General features: G+C 38.7%; 1 protein-coding gene across 1 annotated transcript in view; it reads right to left on the bottom strand.

Annotated features, from left to right (window-relative positions):
* Positions 1 to 2,310: 2,310 nt before the first annotated feature.
* The window catches only part of LOC118849781 (piwi-like protein 1), a 57,925-nt gene continuing 38,099 nt past the window's right edge, over positions 2,311 to 22,136 (bottom strand). Inside the window, exons 16-20 of the mRNA XM_036758752.1 lie at positions 20,712 to 20,782; positions 20,238 to 20,400; positions 9,049 to 9,168; positions 3,233 to 3,380; positions 2,311 to 2,427 (exon numbers count right to left, since the gene is read on the bottom strand). Coding sequence (XP_036614647.1) covers positions 2,311 to 2,427; positions 3,233 to 3,380; positions 9,049 to 9,168; positions 20,238 to 20,400; positions 20,712 to 20,782 — 619 coding nt within the window. The remainder of the gene's footprint in view (positions 2,428 to 3,232; positions 3,381 to 9,048; positions 9,169 to 20,237; positions 20,401 to 20,711; positions 20,783 to 22,136) is intronic.

Genomic DNA, 22,136 nt, shown 5'->3' with positions numbered 1-22,136 from the left:
AGCCATAGCCCGGGATTACCTCCAGTCAGCAGCAATAGGCCTGACTTCCAGAAACAGAGTGCGTGCGCGCGCGTGTGTGTGTGTGTTGGGGGGGGGGGGGGGCTTCAATCTTCAGCTGTCTGCTGTTCCTTAGCTGAAAGTTTGAGATAAAAGTTCTTAAAGCTGTGAGGTGAAATTTCTTAAGGCCATGAGTGAGGAGAAAGTCGGGGTGAAATTTTTTGAGGCCTAGTTCACTTCCCAAGGGAGCTCCCCTCAGGGCCTACTGTTTGTTGATTCAGTAGAGTCAGACTGGAGGTATCTACACTTCACTCAAACCAAACCTCAGCCCCTGGAGGCCCTGTCTTTTCTGATGTCCTCTCAACTTATCTTAGGAGGACAGTGCTTTATTCTTTTATTTTTGCTGTTCTACGTTCATGTAGTGGTGACTTTCTATTTCTGGAAGTTGCTGACTTACTCTGCCATCTTCCCAGAATGCCCTCCAGATAGATAGAATTCTAGCCTTGGACCCCCTCTCTCTAAGGAGAACAGAGTAGCCAGCTTCTGGCCCCAAACTCTCCTTGGAGAACAGTACAGGGAGGAGAAGCTAGAAATGTCTATTCTTACCCCCCCACCCGCCACACACACTTACTGCTCTTTACACATAAACAAATTTTCTCTGTGGTGTCTCTGGTAAATGTTAATTTCTTTTTCGGTAAGTGAAGGCAGATGGGGTGAAATTCCAAAATGATAAGAAACTGACAAAGGAAAATGTATGCTGCCAAAGAGGCCTACTGAGACTGACCTTATATGTTTAAATAGTTTTCATGAACCAGTTTGGAAAATAGATTACTACTGTAATGACAACAAAATGAAAAACAGTAGTAACATGCATAACTTTATTTAACTATAGTATCAGCTTAATCTCAAATACAACTGCAACCCTTATCTATCTTGACTTTAACATATTTACAGGAAAGTAGTATTTGGGGGTTTTTTGTATACAGCAATTCCTCAAGAAGTAAGACCACTGTGCCTTTCGAGTGTTAATTTGTTATTATTTAAGCGTACCAGTCTAAATAAATCAAAATACTGAAATTTTAATCTTTTAAAAAAATTAATCCATGGAAGCCCATTACCTAATCCGCAAAACTCACTAACCTCTGGTTAAAGACAGGCATATTCACGTATTGTCTCAACATTCTTTTTGCAATGAGAAAGCTCTTTTATGCATCTTAACGACTTAGACACTCTTAAGCAATTTGTATTGATCACTGCAGTGGGTCTGACTGTTCCATACTGTAGGGGGAGTGTGGAAAGATCAATGATCAGAAGAAGCACTTGATGCTTCTTGCATCAGAACTGGAAAAGTAAACTTGTACGTGTTCACATCCTCTCTCTAGTTGATTCAATCCTATGTCCCATGACTTGACACGGATGTATTGATCAGCCTCTTTCTTTGCAGCTAGCAAGTCAGTTCAAAAGCAAAGGAAGGAATAGGGGATGAGAAGGAAGGCAGCACAGGAAAAAGAATATGTACCACCCCCCCCCACCATGACACTGAACACAGTGCTGTGTTCAAATTTAAGACTGATATTTTGTATTATTATTGTTGTTACTTTTACGAAAATTAACAAACAAGAAAACTATGGGTTCTCTATCTTTTCCTGGAAAAAAAAACTGGATGCTTTGGTGCAGATTAGATGGGAAATGATCCCTAATTTTCCGAAAACAATGTTTATAAATCTACTCCTTAGGTTAAAAGACAAAAAAACCCACAGGACTCAGGGAGAAATATCAACAAAGACCAAGATACATTAAGGTCCTAAATGGAGTATCCTGTCGTCTGAGTTGGGAAGCAATAACACATGTGTTTTTAAATAAAACATGCAATGTAAAACTTTTAAGTAAACAAATTAAGAATATCCCCTATGCTAATGCTACATTGTTTAAAAGCAAAATATAACTAAAAGAATTTCATACCTTGACTCTACATCACAATCTTAGATATGACCCATTATTATATCACTACAACAAAACTATTTTCCTGTCTGCCAAACTCTGTGGGTCTCATTTTCCATACTGGCTGCTTCCCTTACTTGGGGGTGATTCTTCTTTGTAGTTCTATTACTCTGTCCCAGAGGGATTCTCACATGAGCCAGTGTCTCTTCAAATAGTATTTACCAATAAGTGTAAAGAAAACCCAGTTCTCCCTCAAGTCCCTTCCTATTCTGCATTCCATGTAGAAAGCTATTGTAATGGCTATGAAAAAGGTGATTCCAAGGTTCTTCTGAAAATCTCTTATCTGTGAACGAAGTCTGGAGGGTCTGGTATTCAAAGGTAGTAAAGACGATCTGACAGATTTTTACTGGGATGTCTGTGAATACTTTGGCCGACCAGGAGAGCCAGTTTGTGGGCATATTGGCATGGAGCTGGAACTCGAATGACACCCTTTGGTGGAAGAGGAAACAATTCAACACTTAGTTTGCTGACCATATTTGAAGCCCTTTCAATGTTAAGTAAAAGCTTACTGAGAAATGAGTCAGTCAGTAAGCATTTATTAAGCATCTACAATGTTGGTTCCCACTTTGAAAAACCACTTTCCTAATTTAATCTGGTCAACATCAGTAAATCTTTCCACCAAGAGCAACTTGCTATCCAGTAACCCTTGGGAGATAAATCTTTGGGTATAGACTGAGCCCAGGTCACACAGCTAGTATGACAGGACATTTGATCCCAAGTCTTCATGATTCCAAGCTACAGTCTTCCCTAGGAGATTACTGACCAACCACTGCTTATATCCAGTAAGTATAGATTTATTTACATCTTTTCCCATTAGAATGGGAGCCTCTGTCTTTTTTGCACCCTCACTGCTTAGGATGGCACCTAGTACAGAGAAAGCTCCTAATAACTGCTTGACTGACTTGTTGACAGCATTCCACCCGCCAAGCTTTCTTCATAAATTAGAGCTACATATAAATTAGAACCTGGTATAGCAAGAGTTCTTAACCATTTTTGTATCCCAGACCTCTTTGACAGTCTGAAGAAGTCTATGGATGCCTTCTTAGAATAAGGTTTTTGAATGCATAAGATTAAGGATATGCAACTACAAAGGAAACCAAAGTTTAGTGAAAATAAAAAAGTACTTTTTCCCCATCCACATTCATGTACCTCTCCACAAAAATTTTATCCACGGACCCCTTAAAGATCTGTGGATCCTAGGTTGAGAATCTCTGCAGAAGAGAAAAATACTTACAGTCCAGTTATAATATATGTAGCAAAGCTTGTAAGTTAAGCACTGTATTTGGTCAGGGTTCAGGTCAGTATTATCAAAGATCACATTATAATGTGTCGGTGTCACACTACCCGCCTTTACAGACTGGCTTATGATAAAGAAGTCATACCTGTAATTACAAGACACAAAAATGCCCATCTATTAGAAAACTGAGGAGTCAACAGCGCTCATTAATATATAGTGAAAGCTTTTAATTTGAGACTACGAACAACCATTTTACAACATTTCAAGAAGCATGAGTTAGTAGATGATAGAGGCTTACAGACAATAAAAGATGTCAAAATTGCTGCCAAAAGAATTGTTTTGCTCTTTAGACTTCAAACCTCATTCACTGCTTACAATGCTCTTCAGGAAAACAGTCAGATATTCAGTCAGTCAAGAAACATTTATTAGGTTCCTAATATGTGCCAGGCATTGTGCTAAATGCGGATTATATAAGGATGGAAGAAAAAAAAAAGCCAGTCCCGGCCCTCAAGGAGCTTGCAATCCAATAAAGGAAGAGAACACAAAAGGAGACTCATAAGGGAGGAGAGGGGAGGAGAGGAGAGGACTATGAAACCTTTGGAAAATTTAAAGGTTGGTACTGGAAAGTATGAATCTCAAGTTGAAGATTTGATTGTTAGATAAGTTTAAAGACTTTCCATTTAGTGATCTTATTCCTAGGAATATGATATTAGAAAATATACTTCAACATATGAATTTATCTTTCATCAATGAAAGAATTTTTAATTATTCTTATTTATTACAACCATCTACTTAGCCTTATGAAGAACTAACTTCACCATGGATAGCCAATGGGAAAAAAATTGTATCATCTAAGTGAAATTTCAAAATATAAAATTGTTTTGAAGGATTTGGGGGATTTTTAAAATAATGATGTAGAATCAATGTTTTAGTTACCAAAATTCAACAGAAAACTAAAAAGAGAGCATTACTGTCAACACTAGTGCTGAAGCTGAAAGAGATGTCATTTTAATAAACATAATTTGTATGAGGTAAGAAATCATGTAACAGCAGATCACATGTAAGATTTAACGACAATATATTTATTGGGAAAAAGTCGGTGGATTGAAAGGCAATGTGATTTGTCAAATTATGGCTGAATTACAACCATAGATTGTCTGTGGATAAAAGAGTTTGGCAAAAACCAGCAAAAGAATTCTGTGAGAAGCTATTGGCTATATAGAATTTACAATAAAGAATATTACACATTTCATTATTATTTGTAAATTGTGCTACATATCATTTATATCAGTAAAATAAACTTATGTACATACATATATTCATGATTCTTTTTTTTTTACAGAGAGCTGATTGTTAAACCTTTACCATCACATGAAAAGTTGTTAACCTCACAAAACAGTGAAAATCACTTTAGGGGAAAAAAGCCTTTTAAGATACTGACATAAAATCCAGGTGAACCAGGTTATTTTGAGAGCATTTGTAGATGAAACTGATGGATGGATAAAATGAAATAGTTCTGCCAGTGTTTTGTGGGATCTATTCTCATAGGCAGTAATAATGGAAATACCACATTTGAATGCTACCCCTTTTAATTCATCTAATATCCCATGTGAGAAAAATGTACTTAAGAGGGAACAGACAACCATATATGTATGTGTGTACATGTGTATATGTTATATTGTATATATACATAACATATTTAATATACATATAAACGCATATAATACACACACAATGTATATGTGTATACATATACATATACGTATACATTGTTAACCAAAAGTGACAACCCAACAAGAGATGGGTAGTAATTAGTTGGCTTCAGGGCAACAACATATATAATATACACATGCGCACACACACATGCACACACACACACTGATTGTAAGACTGGATCTCCTCATCTCACCCAGGCTGAAAACCTGGAGTAAGATAGGACCCATCTGTTTCAACAATCTGGCTAGCAGCTGCTGTGGGGGTGTAAAACCAACAACAGCCAGTTCACAGAACACTGCAAAAGCTCAGGTTCCTTTGATCTACTTTACTAAGGAAAGCAAAGTTAAGGCGTTAACAATCTTACTTCAATCCAACATACAAATATCATTCAGGGGAAAAAAGCCAGCACCCTGAACTTCAGAGCAAATACAAACAAATGACAAACATCAACAGACAGGCTGAATACAATTCATAGTTACCAACATCTAAGTGCAGCCCGGGGAACTCATAACAAGGGCTGGCCCAGAGTCATGCAATACTCCTGCTGTGGGTCAGAGCTCCAAAAAAGAGAAAGCCAATCTCTGGTTTTATATCTTTTTCAGGGTCAAGGGTGAGTCACACATGCAACTCATCCACGTGACTTAAATAGTCACAAAGAGGCAACTTAAACCCACGTGGTCTAAAAGCCTCTGATATCACAAACATGTCACTCAAACCCATGTAAACTAGGCTTTCCCTTGAGGCAAGGAGGTCATCAAGGACTCCTAATTTAATCAAGGAAATAAAGGCCAAACTCTTCAAGGGCACTTGGTTGAACTAAGTGCTAAGAGCTCATTTTGATTGTCAATACACCATCTGTAGCCACTACTGATTGACACAGGAATTTTGACCTGCTCTGTTTTTTTATCTAAACTGTTTCACCCCTCCTTGGGCAACCTGATGTATCCTCTTCCTTCCACTTGCTCACCATTTTCATTCCAAACAGTGTTAACTCAGAACTCCTTATGCTCAATCAATCTACCAGCCTCAGCATCCCAGTAGAAGGGAGTATAGGCATGTACCACCACATCTGGCCCTGTCCACGCCTACAGAGAACTCTAGGGAATTAGTTCAAAAGGATTGTGGTGGCAGAACTCTAAAAATCTGTCAAAGAAGTGAAACCTCCAAAGGTATAGAAAAGCCCACAGGCATTGTTTTTACCAGAGACATTACCAACTCTTGACTCATATGCCTTCATCAACTCTAAAGAAAATTATGAGACTGATCTATGATGCATCCAAGTAGACAACACTGAAGAAAAGCACAAGGAGAAAGCAGGCAGGCTTCCACAGGCAATTTTCTGCTGCACGGCCTGTCTTTACAGTCACATTATTGACAGAAAAAGAAGATCCTACTATTTATGTATTGATTTGAAGAAAACGCCTGCCTCAGAGAGAAAGAAAAAACGTAGCCTGAAGTCTTTGCTCAGACAAAATGATTCACCAAAATCAAGTCACACTGACAAACTCCAAAAAATCTTTTGATTACAGACATCAAGGCAAGGTGCTGAGCTTAGGAGGAAACGCTTGCTGTAAATGTTGACAAATGTCACAGATGAAGTTCTATTTTCTAAACAAAGATTGTAATAAAGAGGTTCTATGTAAGACTCTACAGATTCTCCTGGGCTGCACATGAACTAGCGTTTCTATATGTGTATATATACATATGTATATTTTAAATTTCTATCTGTCTCTATTCACATATTTATTTTTAAGACTGAGTTTCCCTATCTTGTTCAGGTGGGAAGGGCAGTGACTACTCATAGCTCAATCCCACTTCTTATTGGCACAGAAGCTTTGACCGGCCCCATTTTCAATCTGGGTTGATTTGTCCCTCTTTAGGTGATCCCCCACTGCAAGAGGCTCACCACGGTGATGTAGGACTTAGCTTGCTGAAGCCCAGAACTTACAAGCTCAAGAGATCCACTAGCTCCAGCCTCTCTGGTATCAGGGATTATAGGAATGTGCCACCACAATTGGTAGAATTAGTGTTGCCAAGAGTACTGCAAACAGTGCAGTCTCCTTGGTGAATTCTACAATAACGAGAGACAAATGTGTGTGTGTATTTGTGCAAAAATGCAGCTTGACAGTGAGCCCCAATAGGGTTGCCTTGGCCAAGTGCTACAGATGGATAATTGAGAGGAATCCAGTATTTTTAATGATCCTTCGCTGCTTATTTTGCATAGTTATGTCTTCCCCTTCTCCTGCTTTTCAATCTGAGGAAATAACGTTCATCATTTTCACTATCCTTTTCTATGAGCTTTTATAAACAAAGCTGTCTTCTAAGCTGCTCCTGCCTTTCATGGGCATATCTTTTTCCTTGGCAAGGAGATCAGGTATTTACTAATTCTGGAGGTTTTTAGGTAACTTTGGCTTCCTTATGACAATTGATTTCCATAGGTTATACTTTTGTATAAAGTTGTTATGATCAGTATAAGTATCTTTTCCTCCATCCATTTCCCCTTTTTTGTTATCAGTAACTTATTTAAATAGGTCAAGTTGGAGCTGTTTCACTTGTACACCCTGTATTTCTCATTTTTATTCTTCTAGTTTTATATCACTTTTGACCTTTGCTCTAACAAGCCAGTGGACTAATTACCCATTCAGGAATGACTTCCATAACAGTAACAAATCATTTCCTAACTAAGGGTAGTAGTGTGTACATGAAGTCCCTCCAATGAGGAGGCTGATGGATTTGCTTTTGCTCAGGTAGAGTGTCCACACTAAGTCTGGCAACAATACCATGAGCCCCTGAAGGCAGAGGGTTACCAGGTTGCTTAAGTAAGGATGTGTGAACCAGCTAAGAATGGAAAAATGGAACCGGTTAAAGCTTCCATGCCAAGCAGTATTGAGATCAAGCCCATGAGTGACCACTGAATTTCTAGCCTGAACAAAAAGGAGAATCTCAACCTAAAAAAAATACCCCACAAAATAAGCAAACAAACAAAAAACCCAAGCCATTTCCTATCTATTAACACATAACCAATTTCATCTTATGTGTGTGTGTGTGGGGGGGGTGTTATTTGGTGCTCACCATTCTTCAGCCCAATTCTTCCTAAAGCAGCCTGCTGACTTAGCTAAACTAGTCACGGAAAGCTCTTGCAAGGACCATATCAGAAAAGGATGTAAAGTCTTAAATCTATAAAGGACATTTCTTCCTAAATCTTCACTTTTATTTCCCTGTCACCATCCTGAAGCTAGACTATAAGGAAAGCTGAGCCCTGAAGAACTGACACTTTGGAATTGTGTTGATGAAGACTTCTGAGAGTCCTTTGGACAGCAAGGAGATCAAATTAGTCAGTACTTAAAACAATTAGCTCAGGCTACTCACAGGAAGGTCAAATATTGAAGCTGAAGCTTAAATACTTGGTCACATAATAAGAAGATGGGACTTAATGGAAAAGACCTCGATGTTAAGAAAGACTGAAGGCAAAAGGAGAAGTCAAGTTGGCAGAGAATGAGATGATAGATAGTAATACGAAAACAATGAACATGAACTTGGACAGATTTCAAGAGACAGTGGATAGAAGGGCCTGGTATGCTATGGTCCATAGGATCACAAAGTGTCAGACACGACTGAAGGACTGAATGACAAATCCTGGATTACAGCAAGGAGTCTTTTAAAAAAAATAGCCAGAGAAAATAAAATTGAAAAGACTGAAAATGACAACTTCTTAGATGGCTCAGATTATGCTCATATCCACTAAGTCCATGAATAATAACTAGATGAGAAAAGGATATAACACTTAAGAATTTCTTTAAAAGCACCATAAATTGGATCTCATTAGGTCTGAAAGAACAAATTAGTCAGGGTCAGTCAGTTGGTCAACTAGCATTGGGCCTACTATACCAGACACTGTGCTGAGCAGTGGAAAAGAGCTTAAGAGCTTCACATACCCCAACTATAGAAATCAGATAAGTCTGAATTTTACAAATGTATTAAACACTAAGTGGCAGAAGCAGCATTCAAATGGAGTTACAGAAATCAGGCGTGAAAATGACTCCCCCCACTTTACTGGATCCCCAATCTTTGCTCCTCCAATTTTTAATTGAACTTACCATTCTGGTCTGGTAACCTCCATATCAATGACTGTCCCAGCATTTGGATTTACAAGGTGTCCATTTTTCTCTACAAAAAATCTGGCATTCACTCGTTTCTTCACCACGATGATTACAAGTCTCAGGGTTAAAAAGATAAGAGATGGTACATTTCATTTACATGTCCTTGAAGTCATATCTTCAAAGCGTCTATAATTTCAAGGGAGTTGAGCCATTTGGAAAGTCTCACATGCTTCATTTAAAAGAAAAAAATAATGTAAGACCTCACTCCCCACTCCCACCCCCCAATGATAGGAAATATTTTGCCTTAGTAAACATTTAGATTCAAAAGGATCAAGCTGAAGACAGAATAGGTGAGGGGGTTACTACAAAATCAGTCCTGTAAAAGCAAGCAAATCATGTTGCAGCTTTAGTACACTGAAAACTCAGCAGGGTCACTAGGATTTGATAGTTAAAAATACTAATATAATCCTTGCCTATACTGAGGAATACCGCCCAGGCCAAGGGAGGTCATACTCTCACTGTTTTCTACCCAAGATGAACATTTGAAATACTGTATTTAAGTCTGGGTGCCATGTATTAGGCAGGACATTAGGAAACCCAAGGATAGACAAGAAGAGGTCAACCAGGATAAGGAGGTGACTGGGGCTCAGGCCATATGAAAATTGGTTGAAGGAACTAAGCTTGTTTAGATTGTAGAAAAGAAAACTAAGTTATAATATTTTCCCTTCCCCTTTAAGTAACTGAAAAGCAATATTGCAGGAAGGGGATCAGGCTGCTTCTTCTTGGCCTCAAAAATAATGGTTAGAAGTTGCAAAGAAACAGATTGTAATTGGGGTGGTAGAGGAGAAAGTAGTAGAGGAATAGATTAATTAAAAAAAATACTGCTACCTTGACATCTTTAAACAGGTAAAAAACAAAAATTTTTTAATGGAAAAATGTGATCTCACTCTGATATAAAGGAAAATTTCCTAATTGTAGCTACCCAAAGCAGAATGGACTGTTATGTGAGGTAGTGCGTTGTCCCCTCATATCTTCAAAGGGCAACTAAATGACTACATATCAGTTATTTTGTAGAAGGAATAATTTGTCAGGCATTTGCAGGCAGCTAATAAACATTTATTTAATATTGCTAAGTGCTGAGGATAAAAAAAAAATAAAAAGACAGTCTCTGACCTCAAAGAGCTTATATTCTAATGGGGGAAGACAACATATACATAAGGGTGTTGAAAATGGGGAAGGAGAGTTGATAATCAGGGGCATGGTGGCAAAGTCCAGAGGAGTCAGCAGCACAGCCAGGAACTGAACGAAGCGTGGCCAGCTTGGCTGGGCCTATACATAAAATGGAGGCCCCCAGGGAGAACTCACCAATAGGAGAAGGGAGCTAGCATGCAGGAGAGATGTTCTAGGGTGGAAAAGTCTCAGGCACTGGGGAAAGATATAAGAAAGAGAGATATCTAGATGAGATATAGATTAAATGGCCTCTGAAATTCCTTCTAGCTCTGAAATGCTCTAATTCAGCCTACATAAAGTTGGGGGAGGGGAATAAGGGACCTAATCCTATCAGAACCAACATCAAACTACTAAACTAAGAATTAATGTGTTGGGATATGAAACTGTGGCAAAGAGAGGCTCCTACTGCAGTTCTCTCTCTGTGGATTTCCTCCAACTTATCTTGTTGCCATATTGTTTGGAGATCACTGTTTGCATGTTCTCTTCCTCAGTAGACTATAAGCTACTTGAGAGCAGGGACTGTCTTTTTGCCTTTTTTGTATCACTTAGCATATACAGCAGTACATCCCTAGTGCTTGACACATAGTAGGCACTTAATAAATGTTTACTGACTGACTTCCATGACATTATGATACAAGGCCATGTAACATTCATCCAAGATTTAAATACCACACTCTCAGAGTACTCAGGGTTCTGACAAGTCAGTTAGTACAACCTGCTTCTGGAAAAGAGTCTCTTCTCTAAAATCTCTGACAGGGTGGGGATGGGATGGTTATATTCAAGTGTTTCAAAGGCAGCTGCATGGAGAAAATAATAGATTTGGTCTGTTTGGCTCCAGAGGGCAGAACCAAGGGTAATGGCTAGAAACTGCAAAGAGGTAAATTTTAAGTTCAAGGTCAGGAAAACTTCATTAAATGGCTGGTGGGATGAGCATTTATTGGGGATATTGGTGGGAAGTTTTTGTCTACAGATTGGCCTAGAAGACTTCTCTGGGGCCCTTCCCAGACTTTTCCGTTATTCTGGTGATGCAGCCTCTGCTTGAAAACATCCAGTGAAGGGGAATACAAGAACAGTGAAGCAACTCGTTTTACTTCTGGATAGCTCTATTGGAAAGGTTGGATGTATTTGTTTTTGTTTTCCTGAGATGAAGGTTAAATTTGCATTCAAATCTGCAACTTTCTGGTTCCATTTCTAGGACCAAGCAAAAAAATCTTCAACTTAATTGCCCTTCAAATACTTGAAGACAGCTAATCTGTCCTCCTTTAATTCTTCCTTTTTTCTTACTAATTCTCAATCCTTTCAATTAATCATTGTAAGGCATGAGCTCAAGTCTCTTTACTAAACTATTCCTCCTCCCTGGTGCTATGTTCTAGTCTTGCCAATCTTCTAGAGGACCTAGAACAGAATATTCTAGTGCATACTGTGGTGCAGTATCATTACATTCCCTGTTCTGGACCCTAAGACTGCCATTCAAATGCCACTCAAATTGAACATTTTAGAGAGAGCTGAATCATTCTGAAATGATTACATGCTTTATTTAAAAAAAGACATACAAAACCCCTACCTAACCTCTCTGAATAAGGGAACGCATCTTTGGTTTAAAAATCAATCCCACTCCACCCCTTTGCAGAGGTCAGAGGACCACAAGTGTTGTACATTATACACATTTTCAGACTTCTCTGATATACTGATCAGGTTATACTGATTTTTCCCCTCTTTTTCTTTCTTTTCTTCCTTTCTTGTCTTTAAAAACCACTATCTGTTACATGACTCTCTGGGAAGGGAAACTGGAAAAAAATTAAACCAATCAACTTGCTTTCCTAGGAATAAAATAAAGATGCCTGCTTTCCCCACTATTATTTGATACAGTTCTAGCCATGCTGAGTACAGCAATACAATAAGAGAAAGAACTTAAAGACATAAAGATAGGCAAAGAGGAGATAAAACTATTCCTCTTTGGTGATAGCATGATGGTTTACATAGAAAATCCAAGGAAAGCACTGAAGATACCGAGACAATTAATAGCAAAGCATTCCCTAAAGAAAATAAAGAGTAACTAAAATAGTTGGAGAAATATTCATTGCTCATGGCTGGGCCCTGCCAATATAATAAAACAAAGTCAATATAAAGTTGGTTTACAGCTGCAACGTTATACCAAATTATCAAAGTGTTGCTTTTTGTTGTTGTTTAGTTGTTCCAGTCATATCTGATTCTTCATGACCCCATGCAGGGTTTTACCAGCAAAGATTCTGGAATGGCTTGCCATTTCCTTCTCTAGCTCATTTTGCAGATGAGTAAACTGAGGTAAACAGGGTTAAGTGACTTGTCCAGGGACACACAGCTAGTAAGTGTCTGAGGACACATCTGAACTCAGGTTTTCTGACTCCAGGCCTTGTCCTCTATCCACTGTGCCACCTAGTGATCACTAAAGGGTTACTTTACATAACTCAAAAAATAACAAAATTCATTTAGAGAAACAGAAATCTAGGAAATCAAAACAAATAATGATAAAAAGGTAGAGATGAAGGGGGACTAGCACTGTCAGATCTGAAACTATATTATAAAGCAGTAGTCATCAAAACCATTTATTTAAAAAATAGAAAAGTACATCAATAGATAGACAGATAGACAAGGAGGAATCAGAAACAATGGAACTCAATAACCCAGTGTTCATTAAACATAAATCACTTAGGAAAAACTCCTTATTTGATAAAAACTGATAAAAAACCTATAAGGTAGTCTGGCAGAAATTAGTCTTGACCAATATCTTATGCCATATTCCACAAAATATCCAAAATGGTTATGTGACCTGAATGTTAAAGGTCATACCCCCAAAAATTAAAGGGAAGCAGATTATATATCATATGCTTCCCACAGCTATTGGTAAGAGATGTATTCTTAACTAAACAAGGGATAGAGGCAATTGCAAAAGAGAAACTAGATAATTTTGATTCTGTGAAACTACAAAGCTTCTGCACTAATGCATCTAGGATAAGAAGAAAAACTAATGGGAAAAATCTTTTTATCAATTTTATCAATTTCTCAGAAAAGGGTTTAGTATCCAAGTCAATATTCCCAGTCTAAATTGTGATTCTTAGCACTCTCTGCCTCCTTTATTCAGCCGTTTCCATCACTGTAGAAGGAGAAGGGATCTGCACAATACCAAAGGATCATTTTTAAAGTTCTGTTTCATGGGCAAGAGCCAAAGAATACATCATTGAGAGGCTCATATATTGGTGCTGAGTTTCTCCATATTTAGGTTGAGTCTCAGAAAACAGACTGCTGGGATCATACTGAAACCTCTGTAGAATGGTAGACTTTGCCAGAGTTTACTCTATCTCTTGGCATAATCTTTGAATTTTCAAGGTAACTAATATTCCACAATGAAACACTCAAAGAGGATTTAAAATTTAAAGTCTCCTTATTAAGTTGATTCAGTGGCCTAGCAGACTCTAGTTTAAGAAAACCTTTTTGGATCATGATTCATCTAATGTATTAGCTCTTTCTCCTGTGCCATCTGTAAACTTGATAAACAAAATATCAATGCCATAATCCAATTTTTAGGCTCACAGACTGAGAATGAGCCAACAGCATGTGTCAGCCAAGCTAACATGATTTAACATGCCACTGAGAGCTACAGCATCCAGAAATGAAGAGGTCCCACTGTCTATTAAACTCTGCTCATCCCATATCTGGAGTATTATATTTAGTCTTTGGCACATGTTTAAGAAGAACATTAGTAAACTGGAGAGTACCCAAGGCTATCAATCAGTATATTGAAGGGCCGTAAGTTTATGATATTTGAGGATCAGCTGAAGGAAATAGGAATTTGTATATTGGGGTGAGGTGAGGATAGGAGTGGTGAAGGGTATGAGATGATAGTTTTCTTCAAGTATTTGAAGGGCTATCATGCAGACGAAGAGCTGGACTTACTCACCTTGACCCCAGATGGCAGAATTGAAAAAAGAAACAGATTGAGGTTATAAAGGGGGCAAATTTGGGCTTGAAGTCAGGAAGAAATTCTAAACAATTGGAACTTCCCGAAAGGCAGCAAGCTGCCTTAGGAGATGGCGGTTTCCACCTCAGCAGAGATCTTTAAGCAAAGACTAGATGACTATGTGGTACAAATAGGAGTTAGTTAGGCAGCCACTGAGGTCCCTCCCAATTCGTAGCAACTGTCTCATTTAAGCCCCTCACTTTCTAGATAGAGAAACTATAACCTTAAGTGGTTAAGGGTCTGATCTAAGGTCACACATTTAATAGGCAACAGAGCTAGGCTTTGAAACCTAGTTCCTCTGAACCAAATTCAAGACTCCTGCTGTACTATATCAAATCTCAGAGGCAAGAGTGATATCAGAGAAGAGACACAGACACTGTTTGCAGGAGAGGGTGACTGGGTAATAAACCAAGAAAGGGGGCAAAATTCTCATTTTCATTGTTCTCCCCCCTAAGTAGAATGATTTTCAGGCTGGATCAGGGAAGAAAGCTGGCAGAAAGTTACAAAAATGTTGAACACTAGAGGTCCTAAGATAAACTCCTAGCATTCTACTACATACTTCCTTCCTTGTTAATTTGGTAATGATTACTCTTGAATCATTTAATCAACTTGAGACACCTACATGTTTTACTGCTTAGTCCACATCCTTCCATCTTGCTTATGATGACAGTACACAATGCTTTGCTGACATTTAGTTATACAACATATATGGCACTCTCTTACTCTGCCAACCTAGTACGCCTTCTTAAAAGGGACATGACCTGGTTTTTTGTTTTGCTTTTGTTTTATGAATCTATGCTGGTTCTGTGTGACCATAACTTCCTTTTCTAGATGTTCATAAGCCATCCTTTCAATTCACTTCAGAATTTTTCCAAGAGATGAAGTCAAGATCATCAGTATAGAATTTAGTATCACTTGCTTCCCTTTTTTAAAAATGGCACATTTGACCACCTCTCATCCTGTGCATTTCTCCCCCTAAAGTTGAACAATAATGGCTAAGTAATCATATCAGCTGGTTCTTGAAGTATTCTGGGATGTAGTCCATCGAGGTCTGGTGACCTGAATTCACTGAGGACTGTTAGGTATTTTTATACTATTTCTTCACTTCTTGGGTTTTAATTTCTCTCTATTTTTTGTCCTGTCCTTTCTAGCCTGAAGATCATTTTCCTCATTAGAAAAAAATGGAAGAAAAAGTATTTGCTTATTATCTCATCTGCCCCAAATATTGGTCTTTTCTTTTCTTGAATATCCTTGTCTTAGAACTTTTGACCACAGCCTTAAACAACCTTGGTATTTTTTGGTATAGAGCCTCAGTTACTTGCCCTTGTTTCTATCTTTAACATTTTTTGGAAACATCAAATTTAGCTGATTACTCTCAAAATTTGGTCCCTTTAGGTCACTTCTCACACTCTTCTTCATCAAAAGAGCCTGTGTGTTCATAGTTTCATTCCTGAGGGCCTCCTATCTGTCTTCGGCCAACTTTCCCTGTCAAAGATCTGGCCGTAAGATCCCATCTATTCTGCTTTTGGAATCCTTTAAAATCTGTGCTTTCAAAATTAAGGCATGCCTGGGGTTACTTGTGTGAATCGTGGCATAAAAACAGATGAACCAGGAAATGTATAATTGGAAGAGGATATGAACTAATTATGAAACAAGAACAAAGGATAACAGACTAAAGGCACCCGGTGCCCAAAGAATGTGAAAAGCCAGAAAGAAAGGCTTTGGTGTGCCACATAGTGCCGCTATGGATACTTTATGGTAAACAGATACAAATTATAAAAAATGAGGAAGCATTGACGGTATTGGAGTAGTTCCCACATCTATCACATAACTGATTCAATTTATTACTGATGTATTCAAGGAAAAAAGAAAGCTGGGTGTAGTTTTAACATGACTTTGGTACTTCCTGCCTCTCTGATCCACAGTTTTCTCATATGTAAAGTGAGAGAGACAGACCAGATTACTTCTAAAGGTCCCCTCCTGCTCTAAAAATCATGATCCTATTAATTAGAAAGTGGGAAAAATTTGAAGAATAAAATTAGCCATTATGGGAAAAAATAATTTATCAACTGCTTTGCTTTTGGCAGAAACTGGGCTTCCTTCCGATGCCAGAATAACTGAGGCCTCTGGTCCCTCATCACTACCATATCACGATTCCATAGCCAGCTTGTCACCTACTTTCGAAATCTCTCATCTATCTCCTCTTGGTTGGGTAGTCTGAAATTTTCTCCTATGATGCTGCTTGTGTTTCTCCTATTGATCCTTAGCAAGAATACTCTCGACAATGCTGCCTTCTTTCTTGTTTCTAATTTCCTCACAGGTACGTACACACACACACACACAACACACACACATATGCACACACACGCAGAGTGCATAGCTGCCTCCACTAATAATCCCTGCCCTCAAAGAGCTTACATTCTATTTTATTTTTTGTCTTTGTACTCCCACCACCTAATATAGTAATAAAAGCTTGTTGACTGAGTATATCTAAATTTGTAATCCTAACCTGCTTCTTAGTCTGTTTTTTTAAACAAACAAAAACATATAGCATACAGCCATATTGAAAGCACAAAATCCATCCTGCCAATGGCATTCAGTGGCATACCTAGGAAGCTGTGTTTGTCTCTTTCCGTCCAGATATGGAGTTAATTTTTTTCATTATCCATTCTTCACATATTTACATATAAATAGGACTCCTTATGTTTGTTTGAAGTGGGAAAAATTTGGTTCTCCTCCCTCACGAGCTATTTGATAGAATCACGAAAAGTAATGAGCAAATAACAGACACAGCAATGAGTTAATATGTTTAAAAAAAGTACAAAGGTGAGTCTATTCCCAATCTTCCATGTATGCACTGTGAAGGCATACTGAAGGGCTGCTGATCATTGGCTGGCCAGACACTGTCTATTTCTCTGGTGGCCTTTAAAAAGCTAAGTCTGCCAGCGCAGTCAAAGCAGGCAGCAGATTTGTGGTACAACCCCTGTGCCTCTAATCAGGTGAAGAAGGGTTAGGGGGTTCCTCTCTCTCCTTCTTCCACTAGAGTTTTAGTGTGGAGCTCCTTCTCTCTGTAGATTCAAGAGAGAACTAAACCTAGTCAAGAGCTGAGCTATGGAGAAGAACAGAGCCAGAAAGTCCAACAGTGACACTGCTCCAGAGGGAGAAGGGTGAGGACACCATTGGAGGAGAAGGGACCAAAGGGCACCAGAGATGTGAGCTGCCTCGGCCACATAGGCCCCCTACTTACACATGGGCCTCACCACTAGAGTCCTCTCGGTTTGGGCCCATGCTTCTCATTGATGCTCTGTATGTCTGCTCTAAGAACCTGCCCCAAATTAAAGGAGACATTTTGTAGCTACTGCTCTTACTGTGTTGTTTGCTTTGAGCTCATTGTCTAGGACTTATAAGCTTACTGCTGAGAGTTCATGAGCTATATTTTCAGGGTATAGACCCACAGGGTACTTTTGAACCCAAGGGAGCAGCCCCACTCTCAGTGATCCATGGGGCAAATGCAAGCCACATCCTTTCTATTGCCATACTTCTTTCTATATTGTGCTAACTTGTGTGAAATGCATCTCATCATTCCTATATTTTAAGTTATTGTCCTGAAATCTGAATCCCATTTCTTTTTCTCAGACACTCTTCTCTCTTGAGAAGAGCTTACCCTCAATCAGCAGCAGAAATATAAATAAAAAATTGCACACACTGGGAAAAGTTTTCTCTAACTGAATACTAGAGCTCACTTACAAGGGTGGGGAACACATGGGGCCCTCTAGGTCCTCAAGTGAGGCCCTTTGGCTAAATCCAAACTTCATGGAACAGAGCTCCTTAGTAAAAGGATTTGTTCTGTAAAATTTGGGCTCAGTCAAAAGGCCACACCCAAGGATCTAGAAGGCCACATTTGCCCTATGACTACAGGTTCTCCATCCCTGCCCTAGGCTATAAAAAGGGGAGACAAGCTTCAGTTTCCCTACATAGGGGGAAAAAAGCAGAAAACAACTCTGGGAGTAAAATGAATCCAGCAGTCCTCTTGTGTTTAGATTTTTGCTTTATGGGGTAAGAGGACAAAATGAGGAAGGGTGAGTCTTTCTGTTCCTTTATCCTGTCTCGTCTTTGTGTCCCACTGCCTATCTTTCAGGTGTCTGGAGACCTGGCTCCCCAGTGCCCCAACACTGTGAGGACCAGAGCACAGACCTCTCTATGTCCTTGGTCTAATCCAGTTGCTTTTCCTAGCTTGGTTTTTCTCAGTGCCAATTCCAGTTCCTCTGGAAGCACGTGTAGGGCAGTAATGTTAAGAATTCAAATGCAGTGGCTCTATGGTCCTTGATGGCGAAAAGAAGGTTTTATAAATATGATGCCAGAATTTTTCCATTTTTTCTATTGTCCCTTTTCCAGTTTCATTCTTAATTGTCCTTGGGATGATTTTGCTTAGTTGGGTCTCTTGCCAAACTTTAAAAAAAAATTCCCTCTAGTTTTATGTGGCAATTCTAACTATCTATACAGAGGGGAGAACTGGATAAAGAAAGACTATTGTCCATACTATAATGTGAAGTTCAATAGATAGATGAACAAGTTTGTGCAGCTATCTATCTATCCATCCATCCACCTATCCATCTCCCTATCCATCTATCCACCTATCTATCCATCTATCCATCCATCCATCCCGCTATCCATCTATCTCCCTATCCATCCATCTATCTATCCATCCATCCACCTATCCATCTCCCTATCCATCTCTCCATCCATCCATCTATTTATCTATCTATCCATCCACCCATCCATCTCCCTATCCATCCATCTATCTATCCATCTATCCTTCCATCCATCCACCTATCCATCTCCCTATCCATTTATCTATCTATCTATCTATCTATCTATCTATCTATCCCAGGCCTGCACAAGCTGCAGGTTACCGCTTATGGTCCTTGGGCTGCTTGTAGCACACTAAAGGATTTCAGGGGACCTGCGAAAAATGTAGAGGAAAACATCCTTTGTAAGTAGACGAAATCCTGTGGTGTGCCACGGGCCACAAGTTGTGCAGGTGGGATCTACATACACACACACACACACACACACACACACACACATCTAGGTCAGATATTGTAAATGGATGTTGAGCTGAGTCCAGAATGATACAGGAGGAAGAAAGAGAGTGGTTTAACTTTGGGCTTGGTTCTTTTCAGGACCCCAAGCTTCTGTATGAACCAAAAACCCATTCAAACTGGCATTCTTCTGGTGATGTTACATGGATGGCTGCAAGGCATTGAACACTATAGTCTCTGAAGAATGAAGTTGCAGTTCCCCCAAAAGGCAATGAAGAGGCAAGTACCAGCATGATTAAGCCGCAACATATTATAAACATAGAATTAAAGACAAGTATTATAAAGGATATTAGGGAAATAAGATGGCTGGGTCAGCTGGAGACAGCTGGGATTACACATGCTTGAATGGCACTCATGCAATGTCAAGAGGATACAAAGAAGGTTCCCAGCACATGTGATGTGATCTCCTGAGGAAGACGTGGATGAGAATTGAATAGGATGGGCAGGTATGAATGGATTGTCTTTAATGTTAGAGGGAATAATCACACCGATGAGATAATTAATTCATTGGAATACTGAAGTATTATATCCCTACCATCACAAGCCCTACTGCCCATGCTAGACAAGATTCCTTTCCATGTCATTCAGGGGTTCTTAACCATGTGGGGGTGTTATGGGCCCTTTGAGCAGTCTGGTGAAGTCAATGGATGGACAAGAATAATTTTTAAATGCATAAAACATGTAGGATTACAAAGGAAGTCAATTATATTAAAGATACAATCTTTCCCATCCCCCTTAAATCTACCCCCTTGGGGGGCCTGCAGAACCCAGGTTAAGAACCTCTGATATAGACTACCTTAAAAGATTAGTGGTAATAGTTTGTTTCAATAATCACTTTACAATTTACATGTGCTTACTTGTAAGAATAATTAGGAAGAGAATTTAGGTATCCCAATATCTGAGGTACTTCATAATCCACCATAGTTTGAAGCTGACCATCTCCTACACCATCCCGATACACAAATATAAACTTAGGTAATGGGCATTGTTTATTGTTTTTCTTCCAGGCCTTTAATGCACCTGAAAAGATACCGAGAAAATTAAGATGAACTATAACCTGAAAAAAACATTCTTGATTCCAATTGTGAGGCAACATTTGTTGATGTTGTTGTTTGTAACGTTGCTCAGTTCAAACGAACCTTTCACTGCTTGCTATCTTGGGGAGACAAGAAGGGAGGGAAAAAATATGGGGCCCAAAATCTTATAAAAATGAACGCTGAAAATCATCTTTACACGTAATTGGAAAAAATAAAATACTATTAAGGGAGGGGGAAAAAGCAAATAAACTAACCTTTCTTGAGATATTGGTAATTAAGTACTGAGAAACTTACTTTCTAAGCAAACCTTGAGGCCATCTAGAAACTCCTGCCCTGTTTTTTGAAAGAGGCAGCAAGAATACCACCTGTTGAGGGAAAAGAGTCAAATTTACACAAACTTGATTTTTCTACAATATAATAATAACTATAATGATTATAATGCAACAATATTATATAATATTCTACATTATAATGTAATGATGGTAATTATAAGTAGCATTTATTTATATGGGGCTTTAAGGTAGCTTAGAATAACTGTTTCTAGAAGACAAGATTGTATTTGAGGTTCCCATCTCATTGGAGAAGTTCAAAGGAGAGTGGACAGTGGGCTAGAAAATGGGTCTTTATGTCCCAACATCTATATTGCTCTATGCCCATTTCCTCTGAGGCAGCTAGGTGGGGCAATGGATAGAGCATGGGGCTTGGAGTCAGGAAGTCTAACACTACATTATCTCATTTGGTCTGTGTAATCATCTTGTGAAGGAAGTGTTAATAGTACTCCTATTTTACAGATAAGGAAACTGAGGCTCGCAGAGGATAAGTGACTTGCCCAAGGTCACATAATTAGTAAAAGTCTGAGACAGGATTCCAACTCAGGTCTTCCTGTTTGGGTCCAGCACTCTATCTACAGTATCACCTAGCTGCCCTCATATAGATATTATTTCTTCTCCTCCTATAATTCTACCTACATGAGACTATCTTCCTTCATATTCAAAGAGTCTGACTTCACTCATATGGATATACTTCCCACTTATACATATCACAATATCTCCCCCTTCCCCTATTTGCCTTAACAGAGGGTTTCATGAATTGTTGTATCCAGTGCCCTCCCAAAATCACACACACAATCAAAGCCTTTACAACAAGGGAGTACTTGTCAGAAACTTAGGCTGTGTTGGTGCAGGTTATTTCATTCTTATAAGGAGGCATCCAAGTAATAAATGTGGAACATTTTGTGAGACACTTTTTAGATGGATGTTCAAGTTAATTAGAAAAAGCCATAATGATCTGCTTTTGAAAAAGCTCTAACTTATCTAGAATGAGTGAAGTCTACAATTACCACTGAACACAAGCAACATCCAGCTTGAGAAAAAAACCCACATCTATCCACATTTTTCTTTTTAATTAATTTATTTTAAACTTAAATACACAATAAGAAAAAGTAACATTAAATAAATACTACAATTTAAACACAAAAGAAAAAAATATTGCCATCTGCACAGCAGAATATGAGAGGATTCAAAATATACAGCAAAAAATTTCCATTTCAAGAAAACCTATATAATAAGTACTACACACTGTGTTCAGAGCTGTCCATCCTTTCTTTGCTTCCTTGTAAGTTTTCTTTTGTTCTCTGCTATGCACTTTTTACTTTGTTCCTTTTACCTTCCTTCCTCCCCTGTCCTCAGAAAAGGCTACAATGAAGCACAGATGTGTGTG

The sequence above is a fragment of the Trichosurus vulpecula genome, chromosome 1, assembly GCF_011100635.1.
Source record: "Trichosurus vulpecula isolate mTriVul1 chromosome 1, mTriVul1.pri, whole genome shotgun sequence".
NCBI classification, from domain to species: Eukaryota; Metazoa; Chordata; class Mammalia; order Diprotodontia; family Phalangeridae; genus Trichosurus; species Trichosurus vulpecula.
This window is presented reverse-complemented; position numbering and strand designations above follow the sequence as displayed.